General features: G+C 41.9%; 1 protein-coding gene across 2 annotated transcripts; it reads right to left on the reverse strand.

Annotated features, from left to right (window-relative positions):
* Nucleotides 1-4,522: 4,522 nt before the first annotated feature.
* DAPL1 (death associated protein like 1) lies at nucleotides 4,523-10,819 on the reverse strand. 2 transcript variants are annotated; one of them, XM_075180824.1, is made up of 4 exons: nucleotides 10,670-10,819; nucleotides 7,508-7,604; nucleotides 6,287-6,347; nucleotides 4,523-4,749 (listed from the first exon to the last, which is right to left on the reverse strand). In XM_075180824.1, exons 1-4 carry the CDS (start codon nucleotides 10,719-10,721, stop codon nucleotides 4,630-4,632), a joined length of 330 nt encoding a protein of 109 aa, XP_075036925.1. In that variant the 5' UTR covers nucleotides 10,722-10,819; the 3' UTR covers nucleotides 4,523-4,629. The 2 variants fall into 2 exon arrangements, with proteins under 2 accessions (XP_075036925.1, XP_075036926.1); XM_075180825.1 differs by having other exon boundaries at nucleotides 7,508-7,598; nucleotides 10,670-10,785.
* Between the last annotated feature and the right edge of the window lie 5,470 nt (nucleotides 10,820-16,289).

Genomic DNA, 16,289 nt, shown 5'->3' on the forward strand with positions numbered 1-16,289 from the left:
CACAATAGCCAGGGTAATAAGCAGGGTAACTTATAGGAACATAAGTAATGGTCTATGGTGAAGGCAACAGCTTGGGAGATCTGAAAAGACGCAACAGAATCATAGAGTGAGACACAGAACGGAATTCTACAGTTTTATTGGGGTCAATTACCAAGTTACCTTGTTGGTTTTTGATAGAGATAACATTATTTCTAGGTTGTTTTTCCTTTGAGGTCAGTAGCTGGTATATCCACTGTGTCTCCTATGCTGCAACCAGCACAAGGGTTTTGCTGCTCTTTCTCGACCATCAGAATTAGGTTGGAGAACTCGCAGGGCCATCTTAACAACATTATGGGCCCCCGGGCAAAGCAGTGCACCGGGGCCCCTAGATATAGATATATAGAGATAGAGATAGATAGATGTACTTGCTCAGTGACCCTTGTAGGTTTTTTTTGCAGGTTTTTTTCTTTTGCAGGATTATTTATTCTCATTAAGAGCCGTGCCTATGGGGCCCCCTTGCCTGTGGGGCCCCCGGGCAGCTGCCCATCATGCCCAATGGAAAAGATGGCCCTGAGAACTCGTACAGCTTCCTAAACACCCAGCATGCATTGGATTCACCAATAAGTCGCCATCTTGGTGCCATCGTGTTAGGGCTGAGGGTGTGTGAGAGTTACCCAGATTTAGTAGTCACATTTTAATCTGACCATGAGATCGGAGTGATCCAAGGACCCACCAACAGTGGGCAAAGTTCTTGCAATATTATGTGTGACTCCAAGAGTACACGAAGACCGTGGAGTTTAAGGAGAGATATTCATTTCTTTGCTTCTCTAGATGGACTTGTGGGGACTTTGACAGCGTTGTGTTCAATTTAGGGTCTTCAACTACAATAAAGGCCCCTCCTGGGACGACATTTTCTTCCACAACTTTTCCAAAAATTTAAGAAAAAAAAAGTGTATTGAGGTGTATTAGGAGCAAATATGAAGACTAATGTTACAGTCCGATGTCAGTACACATCCGCTACCATCACAAGCTCTCATTTCAGTGTCCGTAAATGTGTTTTAGTGGGGGGTACTGTGTTTTTCTTTTTGGCATTGCAACTGTGTGCACTGTTGGTAGAGGTAATTAGTGGATTCAGTGACAGGGCGGGGCTTTTAAAACAGGTTTCAAACTTTTTTTTTTTTATTATTAAAGTCGGACACTGAAATTGCACATTTTTTAGGGTGTGTTGAAACCATTCACTTTAAAGGAAATACCTTTCAGGAGTATGATAGAACGGATCGAGCATGCTAGAAAACATTGCAAAAAAAAGAACAGACCTGGGGCCCCAGCACCCACCAACTGAGAGCAGAAAAGGGCAGGGCGGAATAAAGTTAGAGAGGCAACTATCACTGTGGCTCTTATCTTAGTGATAGCGAATGATGGAGTTCATAACATACATAACAGAGCAAACTAGAATTACCAATAACTTTGGCTTGGGAAAAGGGGTAACAGCAGTAAACATAGTATAGTGTTACTATAGAGCCAACAATCTAATATCTTAATGTAACCACAGTCCACTTAATACAGTATATGGTATTTGGATGGTGAATCTATTTCCTTGGGGTAGTTGCATACACTTATTCAGACATGACTGGTAGCTCAATGAAAGCCGGGGGCTCCAGGCCAAGCTCAGTAGATCCTGGTAGCAGGTTGTTGCTTACCAAGCAGCTTGTGTGCATTCCCCGAGGCCAAGATGGGTCAGGTTCTCTTTTCACTGTTTTAAGGTTTTTGCTGAAAATGTTTTGTCATCTTTGTTAAACCGAAGTTGAAAAGGAATCACTGATCTATAGTTGATATTATGACCTCCCAGTGATTTAGAATCTTAAATAAGATCGCCTCTTTTGATCCCTTAAATTCTTCCCGTCACATGGTGTTTGGCTCTATTACCCCACTGACCCTGCAAGTAGGCTCAGTAGACACCAGGCAGCTACTTATTTAAATAACGTATTTGAAGACGTAGAGAAGTCTCTAGTAACGGTGGATTGTATTGTAGAGGATGCCGTCATATTGATACACTTTAACAGACTGAGACATTTCAATACGACTCAGCCTATTTCCACTTGCTGCCGCGATATCACTTAACTTCCCTGACCCTCAGCTGCTTAGCTTCACTTAACACTGTATGAGCTGGTACTGATTGACTTATTGGGACTGGTTCCAGGTGGCTTTATAAGGCTGCCAGCAGCAGAATCTCATTGCCCGTTAGCTTGCTTAGGCATTGTGCGCTGTATCGCTGTGATTTTTGACCCTGCTGGTTTATATACCATTCTTGTCTGGCACCAGCACAGACTTTAGCCGGCTTATTGATTATCTAGATCTGCCCTAACCACAGTATTGGACCCTTAGTATCCCATTTGCTCCTATTTTTGTACCGTAACCAACTACTCTGCCTTCTGTATCCAGTTACCATCTGGTATTTGCTCCGTTTATTCAGTGTCTTAGTCTTCAGTAAATCCTTTGTATGCACCACTTTATAAATATAAAGTTATTGCACCAAGGCCTGGGAGCCACTGAGAACCAATGAGCATATATAGCTCTAAATGGAAATGAGGGTTGTTATGGTTCTTTCTATAGGATGATTAAATAATTGGTGGCATACATTACAGGCTGAGCTATGCAAACATGCGTCTCGCTTACTTGGCAGCTAGGATACGGCCCCCAAGACAGTCATTTTGTCGCCAACTTCATAATAAAATGAGGGTCACACAAGCAGCTAAAGAAGGGTCTGTAAGCAGCTGAGTGAGCAGGTAGAGAATAATGGCACTTTATCTCCAGCCAGTCTGAGATAGACTGTAGGTCTTGCTTGTTGGAGGCATGTACTGAGCACAGGAGAGTGATATCTCAGCAGGAGACTTCATTGCATGTCAACGACAGTATGCTGAATCATCCACTGAAGAGACAGACCTTCACAGTATAGTTTGTGCTGTACAAAAGATAGGCTAGATAAACACTTCTCCTACCCTATAGAACAATCCTATCCGCTCCCAAGACATCTGATAGAAGCACACCCCAGTTTTCAACAAAAAAAGGGGAGCAACTTAGGCAAACAAGCATGTCCCCCCATTTTTCCAATTGGCATCAGCTAGTGGGCAGGAGGGCAGGAATAGCCCTGGTTGCTCTGGTACATGTATTAGCATAAAGCAGTATATAGTTGCACAGGGAAGTTTACCTTCTCAGTATAAGTACATAAGTGTATGAGGTGTGGTTTGGACCAGTAATACTCACTTCCCCTACAACACTGCTGATTACACTGCATGGATTGCTCTGTCAGGAAGATATGTACTTTTTTTTTTTTTTTTTTTTTTTATAGTGCCAACTCCCTCCATAATGAGACATCAGTCCCTGCCGGACTAGACCTCAATCTAACGGCCCTAGGACAGACGGCACTGGTGACATTTCACAAGCCAACCAACATGGCTACAGATACTGCTACACAATCGTTAACAGGCGTTTTCTTTATACACATTTTCCCCAATTCTAGAAGATGGGTTAATGAATCAAGAGGCTGAATTTCTACTTCTTGCGCACAGAAGACACCGGTTTTGCCGCTGCAGATAATTCTGCAGGGAGATACTGTACATTGATAATGTAGCAGAAAAAAAACCCAAACACTAGATGGTAAAAATAATTGCCTCCAATTCACCTGCTGCTTATATCGGTCCATCCTGAAGGCTATCGATAGACAGAATGAAAGATCCTTTATAAAGCTATAAAACAAGTGTAAATTATAGACAAGGATTTCCCACTAAATTTTTTTTATAAACTAAAGTGGTTTCCCAGCAGTTGTCTTCTCCAGACTGTACATGTCACCAGCTGCTTCTAGCATGGTTGGGTGTTTGATTGGTGAACACATGTGACTATAGGCTCTGCCTGACTCCTATATGAAATATCAATTTGTAGTTAGGTTTTCATTAGAATGTACCACAGGATTTAGTACATAAATGTATTCAAGGCAGGAGACCTGTATACACACCATTACACCCCTCTAGTCCATAACAGAGCTAGGCAGTGTTTGATGACAAGTGGTTTCCAACTCTTTAAATATGGTTTACAAGAAGATTTTAAGAGCTTTAGCTCATTTGGAGCCAAAGAGAATTACTGCGGTTCCCAAAACACTGTATATAAAAGAAAGAAATTGATCTAGTATCTTTGTGCCTGCACATCTCTCTATAAACTGCAGTGCAGGTTACCCCTGACGGGGCAGAAACTTGTGCAATCATGGATTTCCAGTGGTTTGCTCACCCCTGTAAGGCTGTTTATGTGAACACAGGAGGGCAGGCACCAGATTAAAGACCCCCAATGTCTGCATAGTTTCTAGAGCAGTTTGCTCATTCATAAAAAACAAAAAAAAAAAACAAAAAAAAAAAAAACCCCTGTTCTGAACAAGCTTAATGTGCGGGGACCAGGCTGTTGCCTTTATGTCCCTCTGCAGGTTAAATCTAAACAGAGGCCTCCTTACCCAAGATTAAGTGACTATGAAGTTTCCAATTATAAAGAGGAGAAACATTATACAACAAGTGCTTTATTCTTTTTGACAGGTACAAAACTATATTTTATACAAAGACTGTTCCCCTTACTGGGACACTACCGCTGCGTTAGGACAGGAGACATCTAACACCTGCGTGGCTGCTGGATAATGTACAGCTTTTTTGGGACCACGGTCTTTTCCAGCGTAGGCCGGGGCTTCTGCTGCGCCAGTTGTGAGGCTTCTGCAGGGAAGTCATTGCTGAGCTGCAGGAATAGAACACAAGAGAACAGAGATTTAGTTCTACAAATGAGACGCGTGTCCTGTTCCACAACTGGAGATGCTGTAACCCATAGCAACCAGGGGATCACCCTAAGAAGTGCTTTGACACATTTATACTATAACATCTCAATTTAAAAAACTTAAAAACTAAATTCTTTATCCCCCCCCCCCCCCCCCCCCCCATCTCTTGGTAAGTCATAACACACCCACCTCCTATCTGGTATCCCCCATTCACCCATCTGTCCTAAATACACCAAGACTGCTCTTCACCTCCCTGTTCCACCACTCAAAAACCCAACACCGGCTATGCCTGTCCTCCAGAATCCAATCCAATTACTCATCACCAAAATCTAAACTCCACCCCTTCATGCCTATCAAGCCTTATGTACACCACCCTCTTCGCTCCACTTCTGACCAGAACCTTGAATCCTTTCTGATAACCACCACCTAGAGGACTAGTTCCACGCCTCCTCCCTCTTTATGGAATTCTTTACCAAACCAGACTGTCCCCGAGCCTTTAAACACATCTTTACTATAGCTGATCTACTGCTGCTGGGTCACCATCATTATGGCCCCAACTGCACTATTGTCTAACCTCTGCCTCCTCTCAACCCCCACCCCATAGGTTACACCTCTTGAGTAGGGGACCCTCCTAAATGTTATTTCATGACTTCATGTATGAAAGTGTTTTATGTGTGCCAGATTCCTACACTGGTACTGTGGAACCTTACAAATCACTAAAGGGGTGGTCCACTCATTGGTGGTGTAAATGAAATAATGAGGACATGCCTCCAGATACAATCAATCACTAATGACAGTACAGATTACTTGTGAGTGGCACAAGAGGGGAGAGACGCCTTAAGTAAATACACTGTGAGCAAAACAAGTCAGCTTTGTCACACCTAGAAGCAAGATACCAGGATTCTGTGAGATTCTGCAAGTACACAGCAGTGACACTATATAGAACTTCACATTGTATCACACAGAATGTGCCGCCAGACTACAGATAAATGCTCTAGTGTCTCAAGGGACAGGTGATAAATATAGGTGGTTGATGGGAAGCCACATTTGCCACTTCCTGTCCCTAAAATAGAGAGCGTGCAGCTCCAGCTTCTCAGACAACTTGTGCAGAGTGCAGTACAGAGCTGCTTCACTTTCCAGATGTGAGTGAGGTAGTGTGCGGTCACCTCATTCTGTGTGATACATTACACAATACGGTTCACAATGGAGACGCTCACAACACACTGAATCCAATCTTCCCTGGGTGATGGACTGCAGAGACAATGATCTCTACTTTATACCAGCAGAATCAGAGTTCTGCTGCATAAACTTCTAGCACCACAGTGGGTACCTACTACACAGTAGTAGCTAGGCAGATCTACACAGAAAGCGATTTATAAGTAAAAAAAAAAAAAAAGTTTACACTTAAATTGATTTAAGTGTTTAGGAATGTACACAGGGTGCCGTTGTAGTCAAGTACTGGGAAGGCAATTATAGCCAAGGACAGTCACAAATACAAACCTTCTCTAGTGACCCAGCAACGAGATTCATGGCTTGCATCTTCGTCAAGTTAACTGCAGAGCTGTAAGATTGAGGGAAGAGGGTTATAAGATTTCAGTACAACTTATCCTTTAGCAAACAGCTTCAAGAAATGTTATAAAAGGTCATGAAAATGTGTCAGTAGTCAAAGTGATCATTTAGTTTTTTTGTAGATCAGCTTTAAGTTTCTTCCTTCCCTTCACATTTGTTAACGGATGTTGTTGTGTTTGTGCTGAAGGTCTTAAATAAAGTTACAGATTCAGTGGTGTTAATGGAGCATCTCTTTCCCCTCCACCCACATGTTTATCACCTAACTATGGTCATCAGTTTCAGTTGTGCTCAACGGCATCTAGGTTAGAGAGTTATCAGCCCCTGTTGTCCTGGGAGCCAAAGAAAAGAGTCCCAGATATTATATTTTACATAGGTTAATTTGTGGGATTACCAGGTTGCACTTGTACCCTTTGCAAATAATTGTGACCCGTTTGACATAGGAATGCAGTCTCAAAATGTGGCACCAAGACTAGTTCCATTAACAATGTGCATAGAGATCTAAAAACACACATTAAGCTGGATGTACTTAATGACCGGAGCGCCATCAATGTTACTGCCACACTGCTTCCATAAGTTTATACGTTAGCTGGCCATGCACATCGCAATATCACCATTATTGCTGGACGATACTGCAAAGTGGTCCCAAAACAGACATGTAATAATTCTACTGAAAATAGGTCCATCAGTCGATGCAAACAAAGGGTTAGAAGATAAGTTATTTGTCTAAGTTTGCAGTTATCATCCAACCACACAGAGGCCACAGTGCAGCCAGGAGGGACCCAATGGGAGGATCCCGGCTCTGGACTCTGTGGGGGTTGAGCTTCAGGACCAGCCATGTTTATTGTTTTATGATTCTATCCTGGAATTCTCAACCACAGTGCTCCGAATACGATTAAGAACTTGTTAGCTAGGAGGACCCATAGCCGGGGAGGATGGACCTCCATCGCTGTGTGTTAGAGGGGACTCCGCCAAGTCAGACTGAAACCAGGCGAGACCACTATGGTGTCACTGCTGGAGCAAGATCCCCAGATTTGGTTTAAGAGAAACCCATCCCTGAAATTATAAGGCCCATGCCAGACTATATTTTAGACATTTTATACAAGGCAGACCTATAATACACTGAGGTGGAATAAAGGCACACAAGCTAAATACCTTGGTTTTTCGTGCGTGGTTTTCTTTGTCTGTTTCTCCGGTGTTCCGTTTTCTTCATTCCCTTGTTTTTTGGATACTCTCATTCCTCCAGCTTTAACTTAAAATAAAAAGTATTTCTAAAGACAGCTGATAAGACCAGGGAGATTATCAATTTTGATTAACTCCTCCCTCCAGATGTGCCCTCATGCATTTTGTTTGCTATGCAGGTGTGTGTCTGCATCTAATAGTCTTGTAACTACACAACGCAGATTATTTCCTTGAAACACATCAGTCAATATATCTAAATTCTGCAATGTAACTAATGTGATCACAACACCTGTAAGGAGTTTGGTGAACAACTGAGATTGGAGCGTTTAGAGACCTGTACAGCAATGGGCACAGTATGTACACAGAGCTCCCTCTATGCATTTACCTGCAGAAAAACCAAGGTGTGTTCTGTGAACAGGAATGTAAACAGAATTCTACCACAACACTAGTAGCAGAAGTGTATGGTAATATTAGACAGGTTTCTAATGTCATCCAACTTGCATGTACTTTACTAGCGGTAAACACATGATGTAGTACGAGGCCTATTTGGACAATAGCTGGCAGTAATTTACAGCACAGAAGAAAAAAAAAAATGTTTTTACATTGGAGCACCTCGTGTTTTAATATGGGCTCTTTAAATATGTTTGCTTTAAATAAATTTTAGGTGCCCAATACTGGAAATTAGATGTTTTGGATTCAGAATCACAAGACCAGATCATGATTTTGTTAGGATGTTTATTTTTATATTTTATTTTCAAGTAGGTGGCGTAGCATAAATATTTCGGACAATTTGTTATGGTTGCAGTATAGTGCGTATTGCTGTGGTCTATTTTAGTGGGACAACACTGGACACTAGCAGCGTAATAGGGTTGACATCTGTTTGTATAGTTGGTCTAGTATTAGCCTGAGGGAGAAATCATATTGCTGTACAGGTGGCATAATGCCAACTGGTATATTTCAGTGGCACATTATTATAGCATGGACTTCACAGGGGTAAGGAAGAAATTGTCAGATTGAATACAAGTCAAACAGAGGGGCGATTATATTCTACAGTAGGATTATCTGCCTTTCCTTTTTTACAACTGGGTAAAACTCAATTTTATTGGTTTTAAGCAAAACATTCGCATGCGTTACCTTTCGCGAGTTTTCATAGACTTTTGAATTTGAATTTGGGCACAGAGACATCGCTAAGGTTTCCAATAGATAGCGGCAAGGCTAGAGTATGACGGTTTAGGCAATACTTATAAGTACGGCATTTGTAGAGAGTGTTGAGAAGTGAGTGTGGGAGCAGGTACAGGGTCCGGGCTGCCTATAGTGTGAGGAGTCACCAACCTGGCGTTTCCCCACTAACTGGAGGCTACGGAAGGGGCCCCAGAAGTTGCTGTACCTGGGCCACAATATCTCTTGGCGGTCCTGCATGAGGCGTAGGACACAGATGAAAACGTGCGCTTCTAATGGATTGTCACAAATATATCACAGCTAGTTTGCTCATCATCAATAAGAACGAGTCACCATTTATAGAACTTTGACACATGAGAGAGAGTTAGCAAACAAGGTAGTTCTAGAGCATTTCCATTGAAAGCTGGTGTGATTTGGCCCGATACCTGAAGGGTCTATACTTGACGCCGTGTTATATCCTTGCAAAAACATTACTCACAGCAATGTGATGCAGGCAGCATCTAGGATAAAACTAAATGTAAACTAACTCCCTACAGGAAGACACTGGATTTGACAACTACTTTTTTTTTGAAAGAACACTATTTGCACAAGTCTTTTCCCTCCAGGTACTTCAAGTGTATTTCTATGTTTCTAAGAAAACTGGCTAATATGTGGCAGTCAAGTACACAGATTATAGTGTAAGCTCTACCGGGACAGATGGATGTTCCTAAATAACGTTTCAATTGTGCAGTGCGTATCTGGTTCTTTGTCTCAGAAAGGAGTTGCAGATTTGAGATCTGTCCCCATTTTCCAATGCTGACCATACATCAAGTACAGCTCTGTATTTAACACAAGTTTCCACAGTTTATTTTGCTCTGACCCTGAGAGAAATATAGATATTTAAAACTGCAACAATATATTGTAATAAGTTCAGCAAACTTTTCACAGTGGAGATTGGTGCAAACCAAGGTCCTCCAACACTGTACCTTGTGCAGAGTCAGATATATCAGCAACTATAGGATATCAATAATAAGTCAGAAATTAAAATGCTAATGTCATTTAAATGTCTCAGTTGAGCAGTTTTGAGTTGTGAAGTTCTCATATCTGAAGAATTCATATTAACTGTTCGTGCAGGTCCACCAGTTATCTCTCAGCCTTGCAAAACACACTGTTCGAAGTGAAAATGTAGAAGTGGTGGCATGTAATTTGAGAGTGAATGCAGTAGAAGTGACTGTTTAGCACCCCCCCCAACCAGTGTAGGTTATACACACACACACACACACTGCTACATATTTGAAGTTGTGTTTTGCAAATGGACTTTTAAAGCAAAAAATAAAAAAAATAATCTGATCTGAGGTATCACTGAGCTTATAATGATTACCAAAATAAAACAAAGACATGTTACTTCTACTGTCCTGGAGCAATGAAGCCAGCCTAGTCATCCTGTCTGCAAAAACCTCCAACACAGACTATAATGTTGTCTGTTCAGATTCCATCACCATCAAGTGTGAAAGGGATTCACCCATCTGATGAAATTATGGTGACAGCCAATTAGGCAGCCTTGATGAGCACAGCAATTAGAAAAAGTTCCCCAACTCAGCTTTTTCAGTTTTCTTTAAAAAAAAAAACAGAGCTGGGATGAGAACCAGACTGAAATACTTCCTCCTACAGAGTGTAGAGAGTTACAGAACAAAGAGCCACTTAGGTACAGTAAGCAGCATGTCCTGTAATATTGCACCAGCAAACCCCACTGCATGTGAAGCAATCACGGTTAGTACATGTAAATATACTTCTGCCTGGGGTGTTATGATCTAATGGTATTAGAGGAAAGTAAAGTTCAGCACAGGAATATAAGGTTCCAGTGGCCATAAATCAGTTTCCCACGTGCAAGTGACACTTTCCAAGCACACAAGAAGCCCCCAGTCTACAGATGCCCCAGTAACATGCACCCAGATACCCCCCTGTCCACCTACTCACCTGCAGGTAGATGACCCCCCTTCAGGGGTACAACGTGCACCTCTTTAGTCATGATTCAGCTGCGTCTCTTACACTTTGTTTACTGCCTGCACCCAGCTCTGCTCCAGCCTTTTATACAGGAAGGGGAGGGGGGCTGGAGGGGCTTACCCCTATCCGATTTGTTTTCATTCCCATTCGGGTACAGCTGGAGCCGTAATCCCCCGTCCTGCCCAGCACATCACAGAAGGACAGTCATGTCTAACCGGTCATGGCTGCTGTTTGTATGGGGGAACTTCTGAAACACTTTTTACATGAGAATATAGTGTTGGAAACCCCCTTCCGCGGGGCCCCTGGTGTTTTGGTCTCCAGTAAAGGGGGGTGAAAGTAAAAGTATTTCATACAGGAAATAATAGGACTGAGGGGAGGTGAGAGATGCAGGTGACTGGAGACTGCATGAGCTGGGTTCTTAATGTATAGATAAGGACCAGGTCACACTGTTTTATTACTTACAACATTGGGGTAAATTTATCAAGCTGCAGGTTTGAAAGAGTGGAGGTATTGCCTATAGCAACCAATCAGATTCTAGCTGTCATTTATTTAGTACATTCTACAAAATAACAGCTAGAATCTGATTGGTTGCTATAGGCAACATCTCCACTTTTTCAAACCCGCAGTTTAATAAATATATCCCTAAGTGACTTCCTGACCAGGAAAGTGCTGTGTTCCTAAAACGCTGTCAAATCGCTGCGTGCAACATTCAGCCGGTGGAAATCGCTCACTTCCATGTTAGGCTGAGTAAATAAATAATTTTAATATCATTGGTATTAATGTTCCCTCATCTGAAACAGTTTATAACGTCACGCAAAGGGATTTCTGCAGACATGAACACTCTGTATGTGTTATGGAATGTCTGTTGCAAATGCAAAGCTGTTTCTATATCTCCTAACAGATTTCTTCAGTATATTTTTAAATTGTTTATGCACAATTTTGTTATGCAGTAATTATAAAGTTATATATTGCACTTAAAATGGCTCCACCGCACACTTTCTGAATTTCCAGCCATTGAAGATCAGGATATTTATTTTTGTTCTCTCTACTTTTCCTGCATATATTTAGTTTTATATTATTTAACAGATAAATGATTATGCTCATCCTAAGACTAAGCCATAGAGCAGTGGTTCCCAAACTGTGTGCCACAGCGATCTCACAGGGGTGCCGCGGCCAGGGCGGTGGTAAGCAAGGCGGGGGGCTACTTGGTAATTATTTTGGCTTAGGGGCACCTTTAATAAATTATTGAGACCCTAGGGGTGCCTCGAACTGAGAAAGTTTGAGATTCACTGCCATAGAGCATACTTGCCAACTTTTCCTCGTTGGCTTCAGGGAGGTGGGCATGTGGGGGCGGGGCTTGATGAATCGCATAATTTTGGCCACGCCCCTGAATGATTTTCACAATTTCGGGCAATTACAGCAGGGGGTGGGGCTAAGATGACGCAATATTGGCGTCATTAAGCCCCCCCGCCACTTATCTATTGCGGGGGCGAACCAGGAGGTTGTCCTGCTCTCCCGGGAGGTCTTCCAGAAATGCGGGAGTCTCCCGGACATTCCGGGAGAGTAGGAAACTGCGTTAAAGAAAAGCAGCTAATAAATCTCTAGAGACTGAAGTGTCTTTTACATTTCTGTCTCCATTACTGAAGTCATGTTATCTTACCTGTCAGTCTTTGATTACATCTTGGTCTCCATGAAAATGGCCACCTCCATAGGCATCAATACACGGACATAGGACACAATTTCTGAACTGTGTCATCATGCCACAGATGGAGAAGCCAACCACGTCTTGTACTGGCTCAGCATCAGGGAGAATGCCAGACTCTTCAGGGAGTGAGGGAGATCACCCCTATATCAGGGAGTCTCCCTGACATTCAGGGAGAGTTGGCAAGTATGCCATAGAGTGCTACAAAACCTTTGTATTTTGCATCTAATGAAATATCTGCCTTTTCCTCTCTATTGCTGTTTACATAGAGCTGGGAAATGCTCATGTGAGAAGTTCAGAAATGACATAGATTACAATGGAAGAGAAATGCAGTGATCAAAAGCTATGTTTATTTAGCCAAAGAAAACCCTGACTCTTTATAATCCTGTGTGACATTACTTAAGGCTAAGTGCACATGGTGCTTTTATACATCTCTGGTGGTAACTGCATTTAGCTGAGTGGTGACTGCAGCTTACTCATCACGTTGAACAGGCCCATGTGGAAAAGTGCATACAACATTTATAGTGAACTTCTGCCTTACGTCTCAGTGATGTCACTAGTCCCCACTGAATACATAGGCTGTATACTGTGCGTAGGCCCCTGTGTGTATGCAACAAGCACTTTACTCTGCGCTTCATATTTAGTATGGGAAGTGGTACATGTACTTTTTCTCTCCATACTTTATAAATTATTATCTTCAATAATTGTTGAATTACTATGTGTGGTAGTGTTAAGGTTCTTAATATAGTAATAGTTTTGGTAATTGCACTCCCCAAGTGTGTAAAAGAAGGTAATATGAACAATATGGAGGAAAGAAGGGTATTTAAATATCATTCATTTAGTCTGTCACAATCATGCACTGCAATGATGTATGCCTTATACTGAATGGAATGTCATTTTGTTAATACAAAATTCAAGATAAGTAAATAAATTATGGCATCCTTCTAAAACTACATAAAAGAAACCTATCTCTGCAGTGCACTACAATGGCTCATTGATGTTTCCAAACACATGCAAGTTTTACAGCAATATCTGTTAAGTGTGGACACAGGTGCTGCATGATGGTAGAAACAGTACAACAAACAGTAAAACAAATATGTACAGCTCCTGCCTCATCCAGCACAGTTCTTAAACAGGTAACATGGATACTTGTGTATAGGACGGTCACATTTAACATGTGTCTCTCAGCCCGCTCACCCCTCCTCTGCGGGGATAACATCAATCACTTGGCCCTGGCACTATCCTTGCTGCTCTCCAGCAGGATGACTCTGGGTCACTCACTCAGATGCTGTGTCTCTCAGTCATACCGTTATATTCTGAGGTAATGTGATATATTGCCCCTGACTGAGCTCTTCTTACCATCATACAACATATTGCTACATTCTGAGGTAATTTCTCCCACAAATCTGTCCAATTTCACTCATAATCTTTCTGTTATTATGTACTTTGAATAGGATTCACTTCCCAGATTGATGAGGGGTCCTAGGATCTCCTCCCCTCCATCCTGGGTCCCTGGCTGTCATCCTCTCCCCACACAGGTTCTGTTCAGCTCATACCAGACTTATGTTGCTAATCACGTGCAAACAAAAGAAAGTTGTCTGGCGCTTACAAACAACATATAAATCACTATGTGTCAGCATATACATAAAGGAGAATTCTGTGCACAATATAGCTATATTGGGATTAAGCTCCCCTGCCAATGTCAAGGCATCTCCTGTAGGCAGGTCCCTAAGCTAGTGATACAAATTTATATTCAGGGTGTCACATTTAAAACCTTCCCTGAACCTCCATCTTATAAAGCCTGCAGCACCTGGAGGGAGTGGTCAACTCCCAGAAAAACAATGGTTGCTAAGCAACAGTTCCTGATGTGTCTCCTCTGGGTCCTAGTGCTAGGGCCAACATTCAGTCCCTGGAACGCCAGAGAGAGGGGTGCTACATTTAGTACACTGGATGTAATTATCAGTGGCTGTACTTACTCTGCATATATGGGCAACTGTCCCTGGCCCTGGGTCCCAACAATGCTTGTGTCCCCCTTGAGTTTCTCCCACTGGAAATCCAGAATTTTTCTTTCTATTCAAGAAATGGGCTCTTCCCATTTTTGGTATAATTGCTTTGTTTATTTGATTCCACTTGTTCCTCTACTAACCAATTTTTTTTTTAAATTTGCCATCTATAAGAGTATGTTGGGACTTGGATTTGTATTTCAACAAATGCTGAAGATTCACCAGCCCCAAAGTTGTAATGTTCTGACCTGTATTTCACAGTGATCAGAAGGCTGTAAAAACACATTATTGTCATGTTCCTAATCGTTGGCTTCTGGAAGCAACAACAAGATTCACACGTACCTTTGGCAGGTGAACCGTATGAATCATTGTACACTCTTATTTTCTGAGCGGTGAGTCCTCACGATAACCAACAAAACAACAGATGAAATAAATGTTAAGCACGAATATATCGTACTTGACCCTAATTTTGCTTTGTTCACAGAAACAAGGAAGTTTCCATTTACAAATATATGTATTATTTCCATTGCTGTTTATGTATGTGGTGGTAAGGACTGGTCAAGTTAATTGCAATATTGTTTATGATAATTAGATAATTGCATGCAGAGTAGCCTTAAGGCATTGGTGGGCCCTCGGTTTTGTAAAGCTGGGTACACACTACAGAAATTTCAACCAACCTTTTATGCCGAGCGATTTTACATGCGATCGATGTTTCGATCGCTCAGTCCATGGACTGCATACACACTAGCCTTGTTTAGGACGATAAAGGGAAGAGCAGATGTCCCTTTAGCGACTTTTTACAGCCATGTTGTTGTGAGCAATGACTGTAATTTCGTACTCACTGTTGTGGATCGGTCGGAAGTTTATACACACTACACAGCGGAAACGAGATTGGAACGAAAATATTAAACGGTACGACCAACCAAATGAGGCAAAAATCGTCCATTTGGGCAGACTTTCGACCATCGTGTCACTGCACACACTGACCCGACTTTTGAACGAGCGGTCGTATGTCGGCTGATTGAGCCGATTATTGGGCGAAAACCGTGTAGTGTGTACCTAGCTTAACAGAAGACTGCAGCAAGGCTAATGCCAAATACTGGCTTTTAAATGCAGCACTTAAGGTCAAAAGCACTGATGCAAAATAATGAATGGAGGTTTACAGCTAGCATCCATACAGTCTATAATCACTAGTATAATCATTCGTAGGCTTTTCAAGACTACTGATTAGAAATTGTGACAAATTAAGTCAAATTCCTGATCCACCCACCTTTTTAGTGAGGTCATGCCCACTTTGTATAACAAAATCCAGGTCTTAGGAAATCACAGGAATAAAGAAGTTATGTTGTATTAAATATTGTATGGAATTTATTGCAGTATCAAGAGCAGAGATAGAAAAAGTTCTGAGATAATGCAGGGATAAGCAATTAGCCACAATGTAATGCAGGGATCACACCGTCGAATAACAGTCTTTTGTTGCAACACAGACATAAAGAAGAAATGCTAGTGCAGGTTAATACACTCTGAGGCAATGCCAGATATGAACAATGTCTCTGAAGAAATGCTGGTGCAGATTTACACAGATTCCAGTGGTCACTGCAAAGCCCCACAAGTGAGCAATTGATAGTTACCACAGTCTGTGCCTGGGGATTCTTAGTTGAGCTATATATAAATAGTGAATAGATGCAGATCAGAAAAATAGGGGCCAGGAGACAAATGTAAGCAGTACCAGGAACCACCAGATGTATATGATTCAATCCAGGTATCAGGAGTCCAATATAAGGAGAACTAGAAACTTGAGGACTTGAATGATGCAATCAAGGTATCAGGATACAAATGAATGCAGAGCCAAGAACAACAGATGCAGGAACCAGGAAGCTAGTGTGTT

This window comes from Mixophyes fleayi, chromosome 7 (assembly GCF_038048845.1).
Source record: "Mixophyes fleayi isolate aMixFle1 chromosome 7, aMixFle1.hap1, whole genome shotgun sequence".
Taxonomy (NCBI): domain Eukaryota; kingdom Metazoa; phylum Chordata; class Amphibia; order Anura; family Limnodynastidae; genus Mixophyes; species Mixophyes fleayi.

Coding starts and splice junctions, on each gene's coding strand:
- DAPL1 (XM_075180824.1), bottom strand. CDS start 10,721: ATGACTAAAGAGGTGCACGTTGTACCCCTGAAGGGGGGTCATCTACCT. Junction 7,605..10,669: donor GGGGGGTCATCTACCTGCAG/GTGAGTAGGTGG, acceptor TTTTATTTTAAG/TTAAAGCTGGAGGAATGAGA. Junction 4,750..6,286: donor TTGCTGGGTCACTAGAGAAG/GTTTGTATTTGT, acceptor CTATTCCTGCAG/CTCAGCAATGACTTCCCTGC.